This window comes from Podospora bellae-mahoneyi, chromosome 6 (assembly GCF_035222275.1).
Source record: "Podospora bellae-mahoneyi strain CBS 112042 chromosome 6, whole genome shotgun sequence".
Taxonomy (NCBI): domain Eukaryota; kingdom Fungi; phylum Ascomycota; class Sordariomycetes; order Sordariales; family Podosporaceae; genus Podospora; species Podospora bellae-mahoneyi.
Window position 1 is genome coordinate 2,653,669 of NC_085885.1, and position 16,439 is coordinate 2,670,107.

Genomic DNA, 16,439 nt, shown 5'->3' on the forward strand with positions numbered 1-16,439 from the left:
AGGAGAGGAGGACTGGCTGTATCTTGATCCACGCAACGGTGTAAATGCCTTGCCCAAGTTATGGGTTTTCGGAGGGTGGGGTGTTTTATGTATCTGCTTCTGGGAAGGGAGTTGATGGCGTTAAGGGGACCTTGGTGTGGCATTTTTTCTTCATGTTTTTGGGTGGGGATGAACTTTTTTTCATTTTTTTTTAAAAAAAACCGGGGATCTTCAAGTCACTCATTTGCGACCTTTTCTTCTCTATTGGAGAAAGGTATTTTTTGGAAGCTTTTTTTGGACCTTGTTTTGGAACTATGCTATGGACCTTTTCTCTTTTGGACCTTTTCTCTTTTGGACCTTTTCTCTTTTGGTGGATACCTAACTACGACCTGCCCTTTGTGCGGGAAACGTACAAGCTTAAAGATATTCTTTTCCTTACTTTTGTGTGGCCTGTTGATGGCTTTCTTGTTTTGTTGAACTCTGGTTGGGAGTGTTCTTTGATCCAAGTGGGGGTGGGGGGGCGATCAGAGTACACGATGGGAGCTGTAGAATACGAGTTGTACCAAGACTTGACTGAATTTGAGGTTTTTCTTCCCGCCAAAAAATGATGTGATGTCTAATCATGCTTCATGTCAACAGTACCTAGCACACGACTCCAGCTAGACGCTTGAGCTTGATCCGCCGAGCCCCCACATTCTGGCAATTTCAAGGAAAATACGCCCTCCTGCTTCTGGGCCAAGAGAGGACCAGCTGTTTATACGAGTCCGGAATATAGCTTCTTCCAGTAACCTAGATAGAAAATGCCCATGGTTAGTTTTCCTCAAAACGCTTTTCGCTGAAACATCATGGGCCCCTCAACCCCGAAGCCATCAGATGCACTCGCCAATTATTCGGTCTCGGTCCCCTCTCGACCACAAACGGTGCGCCCTCCAGGGTCTCGTTCTCAAAAAAGTGGTGGCTGGGCAGTCCACGCTTTGGCTTGAGGGGCAGGTCCGGGAGGGCCAAGACAAACTGGTTCCTGTCCTTGACCTTGATGTTGAAGAGCTTGGCAAAGAAGCGGGTTTCGCTCATGCGCTTGTGCCAGTCCCGGAGGTCCCTCGTGTGGAACCAGATGTGGAGGCTGTGCAGGTTGGGCAGGAGGGCGAGCTGGTCGCAGACACGCTGCCAGGGGTTGGAGTGCATCGTGATGCCGGGGTGGGAGTCCTCGTTGCGACCGTTGCTGCTGTTGCCGTGGCCAAAGGTAGGGTTGGGGCCTTCGTTTTCTTCCGAGGTTGGGAAGTAGAGCTCGGTCATGAGCTGGGTGGTGAGGATGCAGATTTCGAGGGAGCGAATGGGGAGCTTTTCGGGGTTGCCGCCGTAGAGGGAGAGCCATCCGTGTGCTTCGAGGAGGTCGGTGAAGACGAAGGTGGTGTTGGCGACGAGGGAGGGGAGGGCTTCGCGGTACCTGGTGGCGTGGACTGTTAGTTTAGGGGACTGCGGGGATCAGTGGTGAAGGTCACATACATCCTCTTACACACCAGCATGGGGTTCATGAAGCCGCTTGGGCCGGCATGTCCGACATTCTCCTCCCTCCACGAGTCGTTGGGGTTTTGGGCCCTGTGCCATTTGGCTGTCGACTGCTCGCAGCACCAATGATAACACCATTCCGACTTCAACCGCTTCACCCAGTAGTACTCCTCCTGCGATCCTCTGGCGCTCTGGGTGAACTTCTCAAAACGAGTATCTCCAGTGGAATAGTCTGCCACGCAGGGAACATGAGACCACCTGTCGTTGTCCTTGTATATGTGTTGCCTTGAACCACTCTCGCTCCAGATGTCCTGGTAGATCAACTCCCGAATCTCCGGTGGCAGGAGGGAAAAGAACGGGGAGTCGTCCTGGGCTAAGGTGGTGGCCACCATGGTGTCCTGTGTCTGTTCTGGTGTCTCTTGTCGTCTCATGATGGGCCTTCAATTACAGGATATCTGCGAGCACAAGAACAACAAAAAGGAAAGAAACATGGGAGTAAGGTTACGTTGCGTTTTAAGTTCCGGGCCATGCCCGCCTTCACCGACCGCAACTTTTCCCCCGCCTGCCACTACTGCCTAACATCCGACTTACCTGGTAGCCTATCGACCGGTGCAGACGGAGGCAACCCAATTGGATGGCCAGATGTCACATCGGTACTCAGACGCAACTTAGACGCATGGACTGGTGCATTTATGCGAGCTGTCAATCTTGACTGGCGCGGTTAAGCATGTGCTCTGTCAACTTCAACGTGGAGGACACGTGAACACGCGAAAACCTCCGTGGGAAGTGTGGTAGGTAGGGTAGCACTGGACACATTTTTTGCCATCTTGCCATGTGAAACGGAATCTGGCTTTCCGGAAAGGTCAGACAGCGGGAGGGAGACCATAGGGAGGCCATCGTGATAAGCCTTATCGTGGTGGAATGCGGGGAAGGCTGGAGCTGAGCCGGCGTGCGTGCGGAGTGGGGAGGTGGGGTAAGCCCCGGGCCCGGACCTTGGCCCCCGCGTTGGGAAGGGGTGGTTGATAACCTCTGGTCCTTCGGATCATGCCGGTCTTTCTGCGGAAGTCGAAACAAATGTTTCGGAAGAAGTGATCAGGTTCACCGGACACCGCCGGAGAATGGCCAACTCCCACGCTCCAGACTCGGAGACGGCCCCGAGCTGGGCCTCCTGTGGAGAGCTCGGCTTCCAGAAGATTCCCATTTGACAAATCGACAGATCGGGGGGTCTTCAGCCATGCCCCGCTTTCACCCGATCCCGCTGGCCCTCATCAGGCAGGACCTCCCCGCCGTGGGGTGTGTCCGCTGCTTGCTTTGCTTGCTCCGGAGCCGCGATATCATTCACCGTCGAGCTGGCCTTGTTAACTGTCTGCTTCTTGCTCGTGTTACATCCTGTGGGCAGGTGACCAAAACTGCAAAAGTCAGTCAACCCATATCGTATTTCAAACCACGCCTCAACACCTAGTTAACGGGCCTCTTAACTTTCAAAATGATGTAACTTGACAATAACTACACGATTTACTGACTTGCAATACTAGTTATTTTCCCCAGAACCTGTGTTACTACCAGCCTGACACCACCCTCAGCTTTTGGCAACAACGCCCCAGACCTTTTGAGCTTGATCAGCCCTACAACAGCGCCCATCAGCACTTACAGAGCTACCTACCTATCCCCTTCCAGACCTTCCATTCGATCCCCACCGACAACCGCAAAAGCCCAAACCCGCCATGTCCAAATCCCAGCTCCTCCGCGAGGAAGGCAACCGCCACTTCCAAAAAGGCGAATACTCCCGCGCCGACGCGCTCTACTCCCAAGCGTACGCCCAGCTCACGGCCCATATCCACCCAACTCCCCCCTTCCTTTCTTTCTAACCTTTCTCCCCCCTTAGCCTCAACCTCGACCCCACCAACCCAACCCTCTACACCAACCGCGCCATGGCCCGCCTCCGCCTCTCCCAATGGGACCTCGTAATCTCAGACTGCGAATCCTGCCTCGGCCTCTCCCCCGACAACCTCAAAGCGCACTACTACCTCTCCCAAGCCCAACTCGCCCTCCGCGCTTACTCGGACGCTCTCGAGCACGCGTACAAGGCGCACAAGCTGTGTGTGGCGGCGAATGATAAGTCTCTTGGGAACATCACCGCTCAGGTGCTAAAGTGTAAGAAAGAAAAGTGGGATTACGAGGAGAAGCGCCGGAGGAGGGAGACGGCTGATTTGGAAGAGGAGGTTCTGATGCTGTTAAGGAAGGAGAAGAAGGAGGCTGTTGTTCTCTCTGGGGAGGAGGCGGAGGAGCTGACGAGGGAGTGGGAGGAGAAGCTGAGGCGGGTGAGGGAGGTTTTTGAGAAGGCGAGGGAGAAGGAGGAACGGAGGAGGGAGGTGCCGGATTGGGCGGTGGATGATATTACTTTTGGGTTCATGGTTGATCCTGTTATTGTGAGTTCCGCACCCTGACAGATTGGGGGGTTTGACTGGGCTGACAAAGGGCACAACAGACCAAAACAGGCAAGTCGTACGAACGAGCTGCTATTCTGGAGCACTTGAGGAGGTCACAGACAGATCCGCTTACCAGGGAGCCGCTTCAGGCGAGCGAGCTCAGGCCAAACTTGGATTTGAAGCAGGCTTGTAGCGACTTTTTGGAGGAGAATGGATGGGCGGCTGATTGGTAGGCTCACCTGCTGGAGCTGCATATTTTTGGCTACGTTTCAAAGAGTTTCACATTCATTGCGGTTAGGGCGGTGGTGGTCTGTATTTTCTGGGAGGGCGAGCCAGGCGTTTCGCGGGAACCTCAGATTTGATACCTAGCAGGGGAGGGGGGTGAGGGTCCATTTGCTTCTGGGTATAGGTCAAGTATGTGTCGAATTAGCGATTCATGTATCTTTCTTTTTAAACTTTTGCTTGTATGTATACACGTCATGTACGAAATAACTGACACTTCAAAAGTAACTTGACGCGCCATGTTCATCAGGGTCATAAACCCTGTCCGCCCTCTGTTCTATATGCCCGCCCGAACCAGCACATCACAAACGCCAGAAGAGCAAATGAATGGTCGATGCTTTGTCTATTGCCTAGGGAAAGAATAGGGATCGAGCTAAGCAGCCAGAATCGCTTTCCCTCCAGCTAAACCACGACTCCTAACCCCGTTAAAAGATAACCCTTCCGTTATCCTCCACTCTGCAAAATGGAAGCTTTTGTCCTCTGCCCAAGCACTTGATCATCTCCGCTAACAGGCTTTTGCTTACCCCCGTGAACGACAAAGAATCGATTTATTTTGTTTTCCTTCCCCTCTAGATTACTCAGTAAGAGCGACCAAACATGCAGAAAGACTCGGCAAGGCGACCACACTCTGGGTTCAAGCACTTGGTCTCACCCTTGACCAGACCCTCCGGCTGCTCAAAGGGAATGCAAAGTGACTTCATGCCCATAGATGGCACCTTCTGGCCGTCAGGGCCCTCGGGAAGATCCTCGCCACGAGTGAGCTCCTTGATTCTGTCCTCGCAGGCGGGGACCAAGCAGCTGGGGATGATGACAACGTTCTTGGCATCGAGAGCGGGGACAACCTCGTCCCAGTTGGTGATCTTGACGCGATGCTCGCGGAAGGTCTTCTCGGCCTTGTTGTACATGTCTTGCTGGATGGTCTCGAGGAGCTCCGGGACCTTGGTGGTGAGCTCGCCAATGGGGATGGTGCCCTTCTCGCCGGTGTCACGGCGGGCGAAGGAGACAACGTCCTTGGCCGCATCCTTGGGACCGAACTCAAGTCTGACGGGAACGCCCTTCATCTCCCAGTCGTTGAACTTCCAGGCTGGGGTGTAGCCCTCGCGGGTGTCGATCTCGGTGCGAACGCCGGCCTTCTTGAGAATTGCCAGCAACTCATACATGCGGTCGAGATGCTTCTCCTTGTCCTCTGGGGTGGTCTTAGCCGTCAACCCAACGGGGATCAGGATGGCCTGGGTCTTAGCGATGCGTGGTGGGAGGACAAGACCCTTGTCATCACCGTGGATCATGACCATGACACCGATCACTCTCGTTGACAAACCCCAGCTGTTTTGCCAGACGTGAATCTTTTGGCCCTTGTTGGCGGGGTCTTCGACAGTGATGTCGAACATCTTGGAGAAGTTCTGGCCAAGGCAGTGACTTGTGGCACCTGATGTTGCGTTAGTTGAACACATAGACACAGCTTGCTATTGATGTACATACCCTGGATGCCTCTGCCATTGCTTGGGATGTAACCCTCAACGGTGGTGGTGTAGTAGCCACCGGCGAACTTTTCAGCCTCGGTCTTCTTGCCTCTGACGACCGGCACTGCGAGCAGTTGCTCGTAGATACCGGCATACAACTCGAGAATTTCCAGAACTTCCTTTCCTGCTTGCTCCTCTGACACGAAAGCAGTATGGCCTTCTTGCCACCTTGAGAAGGGTTACAGGTCAGCATTGTCAAACTTGGTGCCGCTTTATGAGATCCTTACATGAATTCTCTTGCGCGCAGGAAGGGCACTGTCTGCTTAGCCTCCCATCTCACAACTGATACCCACTGGTTGAGCCTTGAGCTTGGGGTTAGCAGTGCCGAGAATGTTTGGAATGAGTTTAAACTCACTTCAGGGGAAGATCACGATGACTCCTGATCCACTTGGAGTAGTAGGGATACATCTTTTCAGATCTCCGTCAGCATCTGATTGACCCAGCGTTGCGAGGAGCGCTCAACGTACCACCGCCTCGGAAGTTGGGCGAACGGCAACTGGCACTTCGAGGTCCTTCTCACCAGCCTTGGTGACCCATGCGAGTTCTGGGGCAAAACCCTCAACGTGGTCCTTCTCCTTCTGCAGTGATGTAGAGCTGAGGAACATGGGGCTGCAATGTGGTGTTAGTAAGATTCGCAACCCGATGCCGGGACAGAAATGAAGACGAACAAGTTGCATTCCTCGACACCGGCAGCCTCAATGCGCTCATTAAACCATTTTCGGATAGTATTCCACTGCGCAACAGTCAGTCCCTCGTCAAAAAGACAGGCTTGGCAAGCTGAGATAAGGGTTGACCCACGATGTACATGGTGTTTGGACGCATGACCTAAAAGCATTTAAGTCAACTCTGTCGGAAGACTAGCCTAGAGCACAACGTACGAAGAAACCGCTGATCTCGGTGCTGTCCATGTGTTAGAACCATAGCTCTCACAGATAAGCTAAGGAACTTCACCACTCACTAGTACTCCACCATCTCGGCCTTCTGGACAACTTCTTGATACCAGGCGCTGAAGTTCTCCCCCTTCTTGGCGGTAATACCAATAATGTCGTCCTTCTTGCTCTGGATTGGCAGGGCAGCCTGCTTGGCCGCCTTCTCAGCTTTCTGAGCTGCCATCTTCGCGGCCTTCTCAGCCTTCTTCAACGCCGACTTGGATTGTTCGGTAGAGTCGCCCATGGTGACGCCTTTTCGCTTGTTGAAGTGAACTGAGGTGAGTATAACGTTCAGAGGTCAAGATGGAGCCGCGTTTTTAAGGAAGAAAAAAAGGGGCGTGACTCTCGACGGCGAGGTTGAGTCAATACCGGTCTCAGGTGTCCGGACGGCTGGGAGTTTTCAGAGAGGTGGCTACCCCACCATGGAACGGATACCCCTCCTTCTGATAGCAACGGCGGGAACAGGCCCAGGCCCGTAGACTTTTTAGCGGGGCATGCCAGTGACCCAGCCAATTACAGAGCTGCCTTGGAGCTCAAGACCGGGATGGGATTATCTGCACCTCCGATAAAAAGTTCCTGAGCTAGGAGCCCGCCTTGCAGGGCAACGACGAAAGAGAGCTCGAGTCCCGACTGTGCCTGGAGCCTGTCAACAGAGACCCAACGCCCCCTTTCCTCCTTCCACCCCTCCATCCCCCATATCCCCACCGCCACTCTCGACACCGTCAACACCGCACACATACATACATCGCGATGGCTTCCATGTTTGAGCAGCCGAGAAACGGCACCCTCTTCCTGGGAGGCACAAAGATCTCCGGCACTGAAATCCGCGACCAGAACGGTTAGTCGGCCTCGTCACCCACTATACAGCGGGGAGCTGTTCCGAAGCTCGATCATCCATGCTGACCACCGTTGCAGTTCTTGCTACGCAAGCCATCGCCAATGTCGTCAAGAGCTCGTTCGGCCCCAGCGGCCTCGACAAGATGATGGTCGATGATATCGGTGTGAGTGCCTGCTGCTGCCCCGCCCCGCCGACTGACCGCAACATCCCCCTGACACGAAGGACAAACAGGATGTGACGGTGACAAACGACGGCGCGACTATCCTCAGTTTACTCGACGTCGAGCACCCCGCCGGCAAGATCCTCGTCGACCTTGCGCACCAACAAGATAAGGAAGTCGGCGATGGCACAACGTCGGTCGTTTTGATTGCGGCCGAGCTGCTGAAGAGAGGAAACGAGCTGATGAAGAACCGGATACACCCTACCACCATCATCACAGGTTACCGTCTGGCCCTCAGAGAGGCGGTCAAGTACATGAACGAGCACATCAGCATCAAGGTCGACAAGCTCGGGCGGGAGTCTCTGATCAACATTGCCAAGACTTCCATGAGCAGCAAGATCATCGGCGCCGATTCTGACTTTTTCGCGAACATGGTGGTGGATGCTATGCAGGCTGTCAAGACAACGAGCAACAAGGGCGAGACCAAGTACCCGGTCAAGGCTGTTAATATTCTCAAGGCCCACGGCAAGGGTGCTCTCGAGTCTGTTTTGGTCAAAGGGTATGCGCTCAACTGCACTGTCGCTTCCCAGGCCATGGTGACCCGGATAACAGACGCCAAGATTGCCGTTCTCGACATGAATCTTCAGAAGGAGCGCATGAAGCTCGGCGTGCAAATCACCATCGACGACCCCGATCAGCTCGAGGCGATCAGGCAAAGAGAAGCGGGCATGGTTATGGAACGCGTGGAAATGATTCTCAAGGCCGGCGCCAACGTTATCCTTACCACCAAGGGTATCGATGACCTCTGCCTAAAGTTGTTCATTGAACGCGGTGCTATGGCTGTACGTCGGTGCAAGAAGGAGGATCTCCGCCGCATTGCCAGAGCCACCGGCGCCACCATGCTCAGCTCCCTCTCAGACTTGAATGGTGACGAGAAGTTCGAGGCCTCCTATCTTGGTCACGCCGAGGAGGTTTCACAGGAGCGCATCTCAGACGACGAGTGCATCTTGGTCAAGGGCACCAAGGTTCACTCTTCGGCCTCCATCATCCTCCGTGGCCCCAACGAGTTCACCCTCGACGAAATGGAGCGCTCCGTTCACGACAGCTTATGCGCCGTCAAGCGGACGCTGGAGAGTGGCAGCCTTGTCCCTGGCGGTGGTGCCGTCGAGACTGCGCTGCACATTTACCTCGAAGAGTTTGCCGGCACAGTCGGCTCCCGCGAGCAGCTCGCCATTGGCGAGTTTGCCCAGTCATTACTTGTTATTCCCAAGACCCTGGCCGTCAACGCGGCCAAGGACGCCTCAGAGCTCGTCGCCCAGCTGCGGTCGAGACACGCGCTGTCGCAGCGCATCCAGGATGGCGAGGCAAACGAGGACGAAAAGTCAGTTGCCCGCAAGAAGGCGTACAAGAACTATGGTCTTGACCTCATGAAGGGCAAGGTCGTGGACTCGATCAAGAACGGCGTCATGGAGCCAAGCATGAGCAAGATTAGACAGCTGAAGAGCGCCGTAGAGGCGTGCATCAGCATCATGCGTATTGATACACTCATCAAGCTCGACCCAGAGGCTCCAGCGGATGACGGACATGACGGACATGATCATTAGAGGAAGGGAAGAGAAAAAAGTTAGATACCTTTAGTTCTGCTTGACACTTGGTTTTGAGTGTAAAAAAACACCGTAAGACATATAATGAAGGGATGAGCAGTCTTTTTGCCTGTTGCTATCTACCTTTGGAGACATATCATACCTCTCCTATCATATCATATCTCAAGAACTGGGTTTGGCGGTCGGTGCTGGTGCGGTGACGGAGGTGGTGCCGGGCCGGATACCGTCGGCTTACAACCGAAAGCCCAGCGCGGCCCCTCATCCGCTGTGGTACAGAGGGGGAGTCACGCCGGCGGCTGGATGACAGCCGCTAGACGAGACAGCAAACAGCAAAGTTGGCAAGAGTCTTTTGTGACGTAAAATTTCTGGGGTTGGGCAGGTCAGATGGTCTGAGTTGTCTTTGCGGAGGGTTTCTTCTTTGAGGTGCTGATCGGTGGTTCGACCAATGGGCAACAAAGAGCCAAAGGTACCGACCGGGACAGGATTCAAAACGGACGGGATGCTGTGCCACCTTGAAGCTCAACTGTTTCTTAGTTCTCAAAGAGGAAAACAAATCCCGATACAATTGTAGATTGAGGAGACAAGATAGCCCCGTATGATCACTAGCCTTCTAGTCTTTTTCTAGCGCTGTGAGCGTTGCCAAGTGCGGTAGGTCGAGGGGGGACCGGGCGGGGCGGGGTGTGCCCGGTGCCGGCGTGCGGCGTTGCGGAGCCCGGATCGGTAAGCCACGGGTATCAATGGAAGCAAACGTTTGTCGAACCAATGATTAATCCACTTTGGCCGGGTTTCCGTTCCCCTTTTTTTGCGACTCGTCAATTGATGACTTGATTTAAGCTTCTGGCCAGCTGCTGCTGCTGTTCGATCTCAGGGGCTGGTGCTCTTCTGCTACCCCCTTTCTTTGTTTCTTTGAACACAGCACATTCCTGCTTGGTTGATCTTACCCCTTCGGATAGATTATTCCGGCGATAGCTTTCACCCACATCTCAATCTCACTCTCGCCCTCATCGCCATCACCAAAATGGGCTCCAACAACCCCGACTCCTCCCCCGACTCCTCCCCCGAATCCTCCTCCCCTTTAATCACCCTCACAAACCCCACCCCCTCCGAACTCCCCAAAATCTTCACCCTCTCCCACCCCAAATGGGGCCCCGCGTTAACCCTGCAAGACTACCTCGACAGAGAAGCCTACCTCACCACCGTGCCCCTGTCCAAAAACGGGGGCATCACCCACTGGCTTTTGACTCTGTCCTCCCCCCCATCCCCCTCAGGGGAAAGACCAATCCTAGCATCATGCGAATCCATCAAGAAACGCGCCTTTTACACCACCCCCTCCGGCTCCGTCCGCGAGGGTGTCGCCCACGGCATCGCCTCTGTCTTCACCGACCCAAAGTACAGAGGCAGAGGCTACGCCTCGAGAATGATGTCTGACCTGGGCCAACGGCTCAAGACCTGGCAAGACGGCGGGGAGGACAGGCCGGTGGTGTTTAGCGTGTTGTATAGTGATATTGGGAAGGGGTTCTATGCCAAGCATGGGTGGGCGCCGTTTCCGTCGAGTCATGTTTCTTGGACGCCATCGTCCGCTGCCGGGTCGCCTCGAGGGAAAGGGGTCAAGACGATTGGGTATCATGAGCTGGCGGAGCTCTGCGCCGTTGATGAGAGGTTGCTAAAGGAACGACTGGCCGGGTTGGCGAAGGAGGATGGCGGGAAAAAGCGACATGTTGCTTTGGCGCCGGAGTTGGATCAGCTGCTTTGGCATTTGATGAGGGAGGATTTCATGACGAAGCATATCTTTGGGAGGACGCCTGAGGTTAGGGGGGCGGTGGCGGGGGAGAAGGGGAGGAGGGTCTGGGCTGTTTGGACTAGGGGGTATTATGGGGGGTTGGGGAAGACGGAGGGGAATACGTTGCATGTGCTGAGGGTGGTGGTGGAGGATGAGGAGAATACGGCTGAGGAGGAGCTCATCGAGGGGTTTAAAGCGATTGTTGGCATTGCGCGGGCGGAGGCGGACGAGTGGAGGAGCCATGATGTGCAGATGTGGAATCCGACGGGGTTGGTAAGGGGGTTGGTGGAGAAGATTGGGGTTGAGTATGAGTTTGTTGAAAGGGATAAGGAGAGTATTGCTAGTTTGATGTGGTATGGGGAGGAGGAGGGGGAGGAGGTGGACTGGGTGGCTAACGAGAAGTATGCTTGGTGTTGAAGGTTGTGGGTTTCAGTTACGGGAAGCGATCTTTCTTTCTCTACCTACTTCTTACGGGATATATTTTGCATTTTGCAACATATCGCGTACGTGGTCTCTCAAGGCACTCTGACATCATCGAATTTGTCTCCATACGAGCGACATATATCTGTTCAGAGCATGGGAATCGTTATATTCTTTTTCATACGCCTCAACAAGATCCTCCTCAAATTCCAAACCACTCCAGATCAACCGCCTCAAACTGCGGCACCACATGCCCCACCCCACTAGCCGAATATCCCACCAGCTTTGTCCCATCCCCATACACCATCTTGGTGTAGCCCGCCGCCGGAACATTCGTCTCATTCCTGGTAAACTCCACCCCGTGAATCGCCCCCCACTGCTCAAGCTGCTCCTCAAAGTTGTGGAAATAGTTCACGAAAAAGTCATTATCCCCATGCCAGGTAGCAACCTTGGGATACTTCCACCCCTGGTTCCCCTTCCCTTTACCCTTGCCCTTCCCCTTGCCCTTGCCCTCAGGCAAAGGCGCCATCCCCCTCACCACCTCAGCCCATTCCTCCCCCGTCTTTCTAATCCCCCCGTTGGCGCACGTCTGATCGGCGCTGATGGGGCTGCTGCCAGGGGAGCCAGCGAGACAGCCGGCTGGGACGCCGCTGTAGCAGGACACGGCGGAGAAGAGGTCGGGATAGGTCGAGGCCATGACGTTGGACATCATGCAACCTGAGGATGACCCAGTGATGAAGACCTTCTTGGGGTCGGCGTTGAAAGTGGTGGTGGCCCAGCGGACGATGGTGGCTAGGCCGGTGGAATCACCTCCTCCGTCGCGGGTGAGGGAGGCGGGGGAGGCAACGTCCCAGCAGTTGTTGTCGTTTATGGAGGATGGGTAGAGGACGACGAAGTTGCGGGAGGAGGAGAGGGTTTGGAATTGGGAAGTCATTTCGGCGTGCCAGGGGCCGGAGCCGAAGCAGCCGTGGAGCTTGGAGGGGTGTTAGCATGGAGATAATGGGGAGTTAGCAAGGGGAGGGGGTGCTCACAGCGAGGATGATGGCTGGCTTGCCGGTCAAGTTGGAGGGGGCATAGAGGTGAAGTTGGAGGTTGGTGGGGTTGGATCCCCACGACGAGATCTGAGTGAGGACATCACGGGGGATGTCATTAGCACCAGGAGCGGAGGGCGCACCGTGGGCCACGGCAGCGGTACCCGCGAGGAGGACAAGGGACTTGAACAACATCGTGATGCCTAGGTATGACTGAGGTGAGAAGACAGACCACGGTGTATAGTAAACAGAAACTAAATCTTTTTGGGGTGAGCGGATATTGGGATATTTGTACCTTGCATATCTTCCCCCCTCCCCCCCCCCAATAAGATCACTCAGCTATAATTAAGCAGTCAACGCACACCACCGGTTATGATCTCATTACCGAATGGGACGGTGGCACTCGGTAGTCTGGTCCGTGGGCCGTAACTGTGCCTAGGTAGGTATTTGGCAAACGTGAGTAATCCATGGCTCCGTTCCCCAGCGGGTTTGGTCTCGGTGGCCCCTATTCCCAAGGGGGAAGCAAGTCCTGGTTAGCACAAGCATGAAATGTATGTGGATAACCAGCGTTGCAATTGGCGCGGCTAACTGTACCCGACGCTATTTTCTGAGCGCCTAAGTTTTGTGGTTACACCACCGCACTCGGCTGGACTGCCCTATTAGATACGCTAGCGTGAGGTAAGGATCTATACTTTTACGATGTCACGGATAGAGTTATTGGAGGACGTCAGCGGTCAGAGCTAGTAGTCAGCAAGCCACGTCCGAATATCAAGAGGCTGAGGCGTCCAACTGCTTTGTATTGACTTGGCTGCTGCCACCGGCTGTTCCTGTCGGCATCTGTACTGGAGATGAAACTCGGACTTTTGCAACTTAAGGGAAGGAGACAAAGTCTGTCGTCTGTTTTAAACTCCTAATTCATTTGGTCACAGAGAGTGTAGAGTCAAGGTGTTACGCGCGAAAAAGACAGCGTGGATGTTGTACAAAAGAATGCTCTCACCGGATTTAGGCAGACATATGCTGTATCATATGTATTTTGACGAAGTACACAAGCACCTCTTGAATGCACTGAGAATGACGTCGCCGCATAAGGTATGAAGCTTGGGGCCACAAGTTGGGAGAACATGGGCATGCGCCTTCTCCTTCGAGAGCCAGGATAATCAAGCTTCACTCCCCCGTGGCCCCTAAAACAAACGTCCAGTGAGAAGTCTGGCGCCAGCGATGAGAGTTGGGTTGCTCTATAGCGCGCCGGGCGCCGGGTACGAGGATCTGGAGGGGGTCGCAGAAGGATCCCCTTAGAAGAGCCGCTTCAGGCGAGTGAGCTCCAGCCGAATCTGGATTTGTATCAGGCTTTGCTTAGAGGGAAGTAGATGCACCTCTACTTGGTAGATTGTGTTCTATCCATGGAGTTTCACTTCGTCATTATGTCTTTTCCGAGAAGCTTCATGCCGCTGTCATTGCCCGTATTCTCGCAGTTCAAGATCCCTACGTCTAAGCGCCCGTTGCCATTCAGCATCACTAGGGCGTGGAATTTGACAACACCTTTGATAGGGCAGATGGAGCGTCCCGATACGCAGCTGGAAATGTAAATCACACAAAGAGCTATGTGCCCATCATGAAGCCGCAAAATTCTGAGAAATATTCCACTTGACACATTGCTCAGGCAGTTTGCAATTTCATGAATAGCATCAGTCTTGCAATATGCGATAGTACTACCAGCTCCAACTATAAATATCTCTTGCTCCTCCTCTTCCGTTTCCAACACTCTCATCAAATCACGGCCAAAAATCCAGGAAGATTCGCCATGTTGATCAATCAAACGCTCGATGACCTCCATCGAGGATACGAGACTGGAACATTGCATTCTGAAACCTCATTCTCGTTGGTGAACTTGCATTCACTGCCTTGCTTATCAAGATTGCGAAACTAGCGTCATCGGTGTGTGAAAATCCCCTGTTCATAGTTGAACAGCACAAGGCAGTTTTCTTCCCCTTGTCCCCACGGAGTGGTGATCAAAGTGGAAAAAAAAACGAGTTCTGGTTGCATCAGCGGTTTCAACAAGTGCTGAGCTAACTGGAGATAGTAATACCAGCCAGCACCGAGAAACTGGGCGGACAAGCAAGAGCAGAACGGCGTGGGTACAAAAGTTTTCCCAGACACCTAAGTAAGCTCAACATCCAACTGCCCCCTCGCGGGGAGAGGACCACCAAGCTATCCACACAGCCCTCAAGAGGAGTGCGAGAAAGCTCGGGACAATACCATCGATAAAGAACCGCTACCCCCTGGCTAGAGGCTCCAAAACATCAAGATAGCCGGGAGGATACCTGCACTGCTCGAAGATACGACCAGAGACAAAGGCGAGGAGTCCTGGGCCAAGGTACTGAGCAAGTAGCCAGAGGCACTGCCGTGCCGTAAGGTCGAGATATGAGGGCATAACGCTGTTTCGCTGTTGATTGGCAGACCCAATCAAGAAGAACAGAGGAAAATTCAACAGAATGGATGGGAAATGGTCTTTTAAAGCCAACAGCACCTCGAATCTGCACCTTCCATGACTGCAACCGTAATCGCCTTGACATCATTGAAGTGGCAGAATGGAGGTGAGCAAAATGGGAAGTTTGTGCTGTTGTGGAAGGAGAGACGTTGCTTTGTTGAGAAGCAATAGTGGAACATGGCCGAGATGACCGAGATAGCTGAGGTGTCGATATGGAAAGGAAGGTAGCTAAGTGATCCCAGTTACGTACTTGGCCTTCTTGCAAGAACTGACTTGAGTTGCAGGTTACCTGCCTTGCTCCGAAAGTCACTCTTTCCACGTCACTCTTCCCACCATGCAACGGAATGCGCTGGGTGGCAGTTGTACCTAGTTGTTGAAACCACCTGGGGGAGGAGAAATGTTGTCTGACTGAGATAAGGCGGCTACCTAGTATTCAGTCCTGTCGTTTCCCATGGGGCTGGTGACAGCACGGCACATACCTAGAGCAGAACCAACCATGCCCAATCGTGTCCTCCCCAAACCAGCCGGCGGCTTCACCAGCCCCGACGACGTCCTGTGGGACTCCTGCCTGGACAGGTCGAGACTGTTTCGACGGTAGAGAGCTACGTGAAATGTTACTGGATTATGTTAACCATCTACAAGAACCTGGCTCCATATCATCCGCGCTTTCCATCCCACCTTCCAACAGCGCAGTCAGTCTGTGGAACCAAAAGGATATCCTACCCACAGGGTAGGCCGGGTGGGTATATATCTCTACACAGTCACACCCTCCGATAAATCCACACGCCCTCCCCCGCTTCGACGGCACCCTTCCCCATATCCTCCCCCTGCTTGTCGACAGCCCACTCGTCAAATACTGGCCCAAACTCCTCCAGGTCTGCCCTAGGCCCGATCCAAACTACGATTTCCCCTTCCCACCTTTCCAGATAAGCCTTTACCAAGGAGGGCTGCCTGGGGTAGACGAACAGCAGCGCACCCGCCTCCTTCAGCAAGCCACTGTCAACCACTGCCCATGTTCCTGTCACTGTCAAGGTGTTTTGCTCGGGAAGAAAAACGTTAACTGGCTTTGGGGCCGAGACCTCCACGCCGTAAACGCTATTGGAACGGGCCGGGTAGTGGTGTAGTAGCAGAGCTTCCAAGAGGCCAGGACCGGAGCCGATTGAGAGGGCTAGACTGGGAGGAGGAGGAAGGATGGTGTCGAGGAGGGAGAGTAATGGGAGCGAGAGGGAGCAGCATGAAGAGGGATGACGAATGGGGGAGGTTGATAGTTGTGGAAGACGAGTCGTCATTTCTAATGGGTGGTGGTTGTGGTGGTTGTGGTGATTGGTTGGTGATACGAAGAATTTTCCACTGTTTCTACTGTCAGTGACATGGCTCCACAAAAATTTGACAAATTAACATTATCTACCAATGAGATCGGACCAGGCTCTTTTCCTTTTCACTTCGACGTCCCTCGCAAGAGTTCTCACACCA

The 16,439-nt window shown here is 53.9% G+C and overlaps 8 protein-coding genes across 8 annotated transcripts; 4 read left to right on the top strand and 4 right to left on the bottom strand.

The window, feature by feature from the left end:
• Positions 1–542: 542 nt before the first annotated feature.
• Positions 543–2,554, bottom strand: QC761_606650 (uncharacterized protein). The gene is made up of 2 exons (XM_062881103.1): positions 1,483–2,554; positions 543–1,423 (listed from the first exon to the last, which is right to left on the bottom strand). Exons 1-2 carry the CDS (start codon positions 1,914–1,916, stop codon positions 823–825), a joined length of 1,035 nt encoding a protein of 344 aa, XP_062729758.1. The 5' UTR covers positions 1,917–2,554; the 3' UTR covers positions 543–822.
• A 3-nt stretch (positions 2,555–2,557) lies between these two features.
• On the top strand, positions 2,558–3,098 carry QC761_0095510 (uncharacterized protein; the record flags this gene model as incomplete). The annotated part of the gene is made up of 2 exons (XM_062873019.1): positions 2,558–2,902; positions 3,069–3,098. The coding sequence occupies exons 1-2, from the start codon at positions 2,720–2,722 to the stop codon at positions 3,096–3,098; spliced, it is 213 nt and encodes a 70-aa protein (XP_062729759.1). The 5' UTR covers positions 2,558–2,719.
• Positions 3,099–3,209: 111 nt separating this feature from the next.
• QC761_606660 (uncharacterized protein) lies at positions 3,210–4,147 on the top strand (the record flags this gene model as incomplete). Its single annotated transcript, XM_062881104.1, has 3 exons — positions 3,210–3,298; positions 3,371–3,914; positions 3,974–4,147. 3 exons carry the CDS (start codon positions 3,210–3,212, stop codon positions 4,145–4,147), a joined length of 807 nt encoding a protein of 268 aa, XP_062729760.1.
• A 283-nt stretch (positions 4,148–4,430) lies between these two features.
• QC761_606670 (uncharacterized protein) lies at positions 4,431–7,210 on the bottom strand. Its single transcript, XM_062881105.1, has 9 exons — positions 6,675–7,210; positions 6,595–6,616; positions 6,515–6,541; positions 6,385–6,449; positions 6,184–6,325; positions 6,072–6,124; positions 5,944–6,018; positions 5,676–5,884; positions 4,431–5,622 (listed from the first exon to the last, which is right to left on the bottom strand). Exons 1-9 carry the CDS (start codon positions 6,887–6,889, stop codon positions 4,775–4,777), a joined length of 1,656 nt encoding a protein of 551 aa, XP_062729761.1. The 5' UTR covers positions 6,890–7,210; the 3' UTR covers positions 4,431–4,774.
• Positions 7,211–7,395: 185 nt separating this feature from the next.
• On the top strand, positions 7,396–9,385 carry cct1 (chaperonin-containing T-complex alpha subunit Cct1; the record flags this gene model as incomplete). The annotated part of the gene is made up of 3 exons (XM_062881106.1): positions 7,396–7,483; positions 7,561–7,646; positions 7,715–9,385. The coding sequence occupies 3 exons, from the start codon at positions 7,396–7,398 to the stop codon at positions 9,245–9,247; spliced, it is 1,707 nt and encodes a 568-aa protein (XP_062729762.1). The 3' UTR covers positions 9,248–9,385.
• An 880-nt stretch (positions 9,386–10,265) lies between these two features.
• QC761_606690 (uncharacterized protein) lies at positions 10,266–11,444 on the top strand (the record flags this gene model as incomplete). The annotated part of the gene is made up of 1 exon (XM_062881107.1): positions 10,266–11,444. One exon carries the CDS (start codon positions 10,266–10,268, stop codon positions 11,442–11,444), a length of 1,179 nt encoding a protein of 392 aa, XP_062729763.1.
• Positions 11,445–11,469: 25 nt separating this feature from the next.
• QC761_606700 (uncharacterized protein) lies at positions 11,470–12,983 on the bottom strand. Its single transcript, XM_062881108.1, has 2 exons — positions 12,479–12,983; positions 11,470–12,420 (listed from the first exon to the last, which is right to left on the bottom strand). The coding sequence occupies exons 1-2, from the start codon at positions 12,671–12,673 to the stop codon at positions 11,650–11,652; spliced, it is 966 nt and encodes a 321-aa protein (XP_062729764.1). The 5' UTR covers positions 12,674–12,983; the 3' UTR covers positions 11,470–11,649.
• Positions 12,984–15,727: 2,744 nt separating this feature from the next.
• On the bottom strand, positions 15,728–16,255 carry QC761_606705 (uncharacterized protein; the record flags this gene model as incomplete). The annotated part of the gene is made up of 1 exon (XM_062881109.1): positions 15,728–16,255. One exon carries the CDS (start codon positions 16,253–16,255, stop codon positions 15,728–15,730), a length of 528 nt encoding a protein of 175 aa, XP_062729765.1.
• Positions 16,256–16,439: the final 184 nt, after the last annotated feature.

Coding starts and splice junctions, on each gene's coding strand:
- QC761_606650 (XM_062881103.1), bottom strand. CDS start 1,916: ATGAGACGACAAGAGACACCAGAACAGACACAGGACACCATGGTGGCC. Junction 1,424..1,482: donor ATGCTGGTGTGTAAGAGGAT/GTATGTGACCTT, acceptor CCACGCCACCAG/GTACCGCGAAGCCCTCCCCT.
- QC761_606670 (XM_062881105.1), bottom strand. CDS start 6,889: ATGGGCGACTCTACCGAACAATCCAAGTCGGCGTTGAAGAAGGCTGAG. Junction 6,450..6,514: donor GTCCAAACACCATGTACATC/GTGGGTCAACCC, acceptor ACTGTTGCGCAG/TGGAATACTATCCGAAAATG. Junction 6,019..6,071: donor CATCGTGATCTTCCCCTGAA/GTGAGTTTAAAC, acceptor CCCAAGCTCAAG/GCTCAACCAGTGGGTATCAG.
- QC761_606700 (XM_062881108.1), bottom strand. CDS start 12,673: ATGTTGTTCAAGTCCCTTGTCCTCCTCGCGGGTACCGCTGCCGTGGCC. Junction 12,421..12,478: donor AGCCAGCCATCATCCTCGCT/GTGAGCACCCCC, acceptor CACCCCTCCAAG/CTCCACGGCTGCTTCGGCTC.